Here is a 5,375-nt window from a genome sequence, read left to right as displayed (position 1 = left end):
AGCCCGGCCGTTCCCAACACGACACACACGCTGCTCCCAACAGATGCTTTAATTAACGCTGTGCCCAACGGACGCACGGAGCTCCTCAGGCTCTGCTGAGCGGGACTAACCCGTGTCCTCCACGAACACGGCCACCCCCGTGTGCCCTGCCGGGACGTAGGCCAGGGCATCCACCTCCCCGCCGCCGCGGCTGGCCTTCTGGAAATGGATCTCCAGGGTGTCCCTCATGGACTCCGCACTCAGCACATCGGGGATGCCCAAGAGCAGGACAGTCCTGGGGCAGCGGGAGGGCTGGAGCTGGGCAGAGCAGGGGGTGAGCGGCAGAGGAGCACAGGGAGAGGGGCTGCAGGAGCCCCCTGCACCTGTGCTGCCTCAGCCCGGCTGTTTGAAAAGGGTTCGTGCCCTTACCTGCAGCTTAGTGATGTCTCCATTCATGCATGGTGATATTTTGACTTTGTATTCTCCTCCTTTAATAAATGCCTGGGTATGTCCTTTTTCGATCAGCCGCTCTGCCACTGCATAGGGAGAGGAAAGCGCTGAGCTGCCCTGGCAAGCTTCAGGGGAGATTATGTCCCTGGCATTGGCACCAAGGCTGACACTACCCAGCTTTTCGGGGAGGCAGGACAGCCTGGGGCTCATTCCACCTTCCCTGATCCYCAAACACAGCTCCATCTGCCCTCAGATTACCCCCCAGAGCAGGCTGGGCTGCTCCACGCTTGCCAGCCACCCAAAGCTCAGCACACCCCAYGCACCTCCATCCTGTGCGAAGGTCAGCACCACCTGGCTGGAGTTATCCAGGAACTCCCTGCTCTCCACCTCGCTGCCCCCATTCTTTGTCTTGCTGAAGAAGAGCTCCAGCTTGTCCAGCAGGTCATCCTTCGACATGTCCAGGCTGGGCAAGTCAGACACAAGGATGCTCCTGCTGTTCTGTGTCAGCCTGATCTGTGGTGACACCGGCCATTCAGTGCCAGGGCAGGACTGGCCCCAGAGCTCGGGGGAGTGGCACTGAGCAGGGCTGGCAGTGTGCCCAGGGGAGCAGGGATTCCCACCTCCAGGGCAGACGGCAGCAGTATCTCCACTGGCACTGCCTGCACTCGCACTCTGCACCAGTCGAGCTCCTCCAGCTCCTCCCCACAGTTCAGCTCCACCATGTGCTCCCTCATCTCGATGATCCTTTGGGCCACTGTGAGCAGGGAGAGCCCCCAGCACAGGTGAGTGACTGTCCCCTCCCAGCACTCTGCAGGGCAGGACACAAGGCAGGTGGAGGGGCAGCACCAAACTCTGGCACAGGGCAGTGCTCTTCTCACACTTACCCTCTGCCTCCTCAAAGGTGACGAGAGCAGAGCCCCCCGGCAGAGGGTAGTGGATCAGTGGGGTGAGCATCAGCTTATTCATGTCCTCCTTGTTTGCTATGTGTCCCTTAAAGATCATTTTCTTTTCCGGCAAGGCAGACAGCATCTAGGTTCAAGTACAGACAGCACCTGGAGGAGACTGGACACTGCACAGGGCGTGTCCCTGCCAATCCACAGACTAGAAATAAACTCATGGCTCAAATAAACAACAGAGAAACCTCAGCAGAGTCTCCTCTAGGGTCTGACTGTGCCTGGAATCCCTAGGCAGTCCTGGCCACCTGCTAGCAGTTGTTCCAGTCATCACACAGTGCCTGGCTGCAGCCTCTCCAGCCAGGCTTGTGCCCTTGCCAGCAGCCCCRAGTGCCCACACACATTCTGTTACCATCACAGGATCATTCCAGAGGACCCGCTTCTTCAATTCATCCACTTTATTTTTCAGGAACTGCTTCTCCTGCCTCAGTCTGTTGTTCTCATCTTTTGCTGCAAAAATCTGGAAGGAAAGAGTGGGCAGTAGGGAACACCAGGACACGAGGGGCTGCAGTACACTCCTGAGCACAGCACTGTTCTTGGGCTCCAGCCACACCATTCAGCAAGTGATCTCAGAGCTGTGACCTGCGTGATGCAGCCCCTGCACCCCCTGCCACCCTCCCAAGCCTAAGACACATCCACTGAACACCAACCTGGTGGGCTCTCTCTATATCTCCAGTTAAMGACATTTGTTGTTCAAACATTTTATTAAGTTCTTCTTTCTTCAGCTCTTGTATCCTTGCATCTACAGCTTCCTTGACCATTTGTAGTTTGGCACGGTCTTGCTCCAGRGCACTATAAAGCTCCTGTGAAAAGCACCATCAGACAGGAACACCCTGCCGACATTGTGCCACCCCACCAGCCACTCAGCCCTGGCACAGGCTGTGCCTTTGGGAATGAGCCTGGATCCTAGAACAGGCTCCCTTCTCCACGGGATTCCTCCTCTCTGCCACCTCTGACTCACAGCCAAAGACACTCCAGCTCCCRGCCAAGGCCAATCGGGCAGATCCTGGGCATTGGGACCGGGCCGACCAAACCCCTCTCAGCCGGACCCACCTTGCACCGCTCGATCTCCAGCCGGAGCTGCTCGGGGCTCTCCGAGCCGCCATCCTGCGGSCCCTCCTGGGGGAGCAGCCGGATGAACGAGTCCTAAAGAGAAGGAGGGGTCTCAGCCTCACTGCACCGCCCCCCGGCCCGCAGCTCCCCGCGGCTCAGCTCGTCCTCACCTCCTCCGAATCCATCCCTGCGGTGCTGCCGGCGCACGGAGCGGAGCGCCGGTCCCTCGGGGAGCTCTGCCCTGCCCGGCCCGCCGGGAACCGCTCTCACTGCCCGCTCCCTGCTGCCGCCTTTTGCTTTCGATTTCGTGGTCTCGCCCCGCCCCGGCTCCCCCCGAGGGCGGTGGAAAGCCGGGCCCGCCCAGCTCCGCCCGACACCCCATCTCCACCCCAATTCCCCTCCCCATCCCCGCACCGTCTAACCCGCCTTCCCGCAGCTCCCACTCGCCCTGCCAGGAATAGACATGCTAATACAGAAATAACATCTTCCTGCCCCACTCTTGGATTTACACCCCGACCCAGCCCCTGCTGCCCGGGTGGCCAGCAGCCAGCATTGCCCCATTTGGGAACCTAAAATCTCACACCCACAGGTCAGTCACCACACAAATCCTCGTGCACTCAGCAAACACCTGGAATTACCCATTTCCCTTCCTCTCACAAGAATCACCACAATTTTAGGAGCAAGAGAATTCCACTGTGGCAGGAACATCAACCACCCTGCACCTCAGGGAAGAGGCACAGCCCTGTCCCCACAGTCCCAGAGGTGACACAATTGCACCCAAGGCTCGGGCTGTACAAGGCTCCACAAACACGCTGATGCTCACCTGGACTGCAATGACTTTCCCAGCTCTCAGAGACACAGAGCAAGCAATACCACATCACAAAGACCACTGATTGTTTGTTAAATAACTAAAAAACATGGATTTTAATAAACATTTATTGATGCAACCTTGTTACACCCTTAGAATCGCAGCTTCTGGAAGAACCACTTATTCTTGCCGGTTTTGTACCTGAAAGAGAACACACAGGGTTAGAGAAGGATCTGTACTAGTAGGTAACAGCTCCAAACCCATACCTCAGCTATCCTAGACAGACAGAATGAAGCACCCAGCTCACCCAAAGGCAATTCACCTGGTCTCTTTGGCCTGAGCTACAACTAAACCCACTTTTAAACACTGAAATTCCAAGGGAAGCAAGATTCCAGATTTCTCATGAAGGACACCTGCACTGTGGCAGTTTCCACCCCAACAGGCACAAGCGACCTGCCAGATACCACACATGGAGAGCAGTCACCAGGACATGGCTTTAGGGAACAGCTCAGGGGCTGCCCAAGACACTGTGTCCCACTGAGGCCACACAACTCTTCAGAGCTTCATAAAGGAAGATCAGCAAACCAAGAACCCAAAGAATCAGCACTGCCTTGGCCCACCCAGCCCAGTGAGGAGAGGATGAACTGGCAGCATGTTATCAGATCATCCTGTGGCACCTGAAAGGCCCCGCACACACTGGCACATGGCRAGGTGAAAAGAACTCACACAACAAACGAGCACACAAGGAAGCTGGGGCAGAAGGGCTAATTTGGAGATTCACAGGCTGTGGCACAGCCACACGAGTCTTCACCCTTAGGATGAGCACCAGCACCACTGAAGAGATGAGCTCCCAACTCACCTTTCCTCGAATTTCACCTTGGCTTCGCGTCTTGCTTTGCGTTTCAGAGCAGGATCCCTGAACACATCCTTATTGACCACTGTTTTGTCCAGGGGAATATCCACGGAATACCTGGGCAAGAGAGCAGAATGGTTTGAAAGAGGCATGGTACCTGGCACAGGGCTGAAAACCAAGCAGAGCCAGGACCAGTCAAATGCTCATATTAGGCACAGGTCAAGTAGCTACAGCTGGTAAAATCTCCTCAGTTGAGGAATCACTAAGCCACTCAAGCAGTCCCAGTTCAGCCTGTAAAGGGGACAGCCACATGCTTCTTGAGGAATATGCAGCTCTGTTTGATGTGGAGCATGGGAGCTGCTCTAGGAGTTCTGAGGCACAATACAAAATGGCTCTGCCAGCCCTACACCCTCARAGCTGTCCTAAACTGCTCATCTGGTAATACCTCCAAGCAAAGGGAAGATCAGTATAGCTGACATAAGAGCCAGCTGCTTCATTCCAAAAGTTCATTMATATTTCCACTCGGCTTCAGACCCCCAACTCTCTGTTTTTGCAGAGCCTGAGCCTCACATTCATTCAGCCACAGCATTAATAGCCTTGATGACTCCCAATATTCAACAGACAATACAAGAACCACAAAAGCAGCCCAGATTCCTCCAGCCCTGCCGGCAGCAGTACCTCCGTGGCTGMACTCACCGGGTGGGCATCAGGTGGTTGTAGTTATAAACCTTCACGAAGGACTTGATYTTGGACCTTTTTGCGATCTTCTTCTTGCCCATGGCAGCAGTCACCTTCCGCGGGTAGCGGTCGATGCCRGCCACCAAGGCGTGGCTGTAGGGCCGGTCCGAGGTGCCATCATCGATGTTCTGAAACCAACAGGGCCGCGGCGGCGATGGCAYCGAGGAGCCCCGCAGGAACCCCGCCCGTTCCGCCCCCCGGGCTCCCGCCCGGCCCCGCAGGACCCCGAGCACCCGCGCTSGGCGCTCCCCCGCCGGCTCAGCCCCGCGCTCACCTTCACGATGACGGCCTTGCGCCCCGAGTAGCGGCCGGCCAGCACCAGCACCACCTTCCCCGGTTTCATGAACTTCCCCATCTCTGCGGAGGCAGCAGCCGGCAGTCAGGGCGGACCCGCGCCGCGCCCCGGCCGCCACCCCCGCGGATGGCGACGGATCCCGCGCCCGCCCGCACTCACCGAAGCTCCGCCGCGATGGCGCCCAGGCCGGAAGAGAAATGGAACGGCGCGACCCCGCCCCTCACCGAGCGGCGCCGCGTCACTTCC

General features: G+C 57.4%; 2 protein-coding genes across 2 annotated transcripts; both read right to left on the bottom strand.

Annotated features, from left to right (window-relative positions):
• Positions 1-10: 10 nt before the first annotated feature.
• IFI35 (interferon induced protein 35) lies at positions 11-2,750 on the bottom strand. The gene is made up of 9 exons (XM_057379588.1): positions 2,606-2,750; positions 2,436-2,528; positions 2,033-2,185; positions 1,735-1,842; positions 1,314-1,458; positions 1,050-1,183; positions 753-942; positions 409-515; positions 11-297 (listed from the first exon to the last, which is right to left on the bottom strand). The coding sequence occupies exons 1-9, from the start codon at positions 2,618-2,620 to the stop codon at positions 106-108; spliced, it is 1,137 nt and encodes a 378-aa protein (XP_057235571.1). The 5' UTR covers positions 2,621-2,750; the 3' UTR covers positions 11-105.
• Positions 2,751-3,353: 603 nt separating this feature from the next.
• RPL27 (ribosomal protein L27) lies at positions 3,354-5,368 on the bottom strand. The gene is made up of 5 exons (XM_057379578.1): positions 5,289-5,368; positions 5,109-5,191; positions 4,793-4,962; positions 4,103-4,213; positions 3,354-3,444 (listed from the first exon to the last, which is right to left on the bottom strand). The coding sequence occupies exons 2-5, from the start codon at positions 5,187-5,189 to the stop codon at positions 3,396-3,398; spliced, it is 411 nt and encodes a 136-aa protein (XP_057235561.1). The 5' UTR covers positions 5,190-5,191; positions 5,289-5,368; the 3' UTR covers positions 3,354-3,395.
• Positions 5,369-5,375: the final 7 nt, after the last annotated feature.

Source organism: Malurus melanocephalus, unplaced genomic scaffold (assembly GCF_030028575.1).
Source record: "Malurus melanocephalus ecotype Western Australia unplaced genomic scaffold, MMel_1.1 scaffold_411, whole genome shotgun sequence".
Classification (NCBI taxonomy): domain Eukaryota; kingdom Metazoa; phylum Chordata; class Aves; order Passeriformes; family Maluridae; genus Malurus; species Malurus melanocephalus.
Note: the sequence above shows the minus strand (reverse complement) of the source record. Positions and strands in the feature narration are given on the sequence as shown.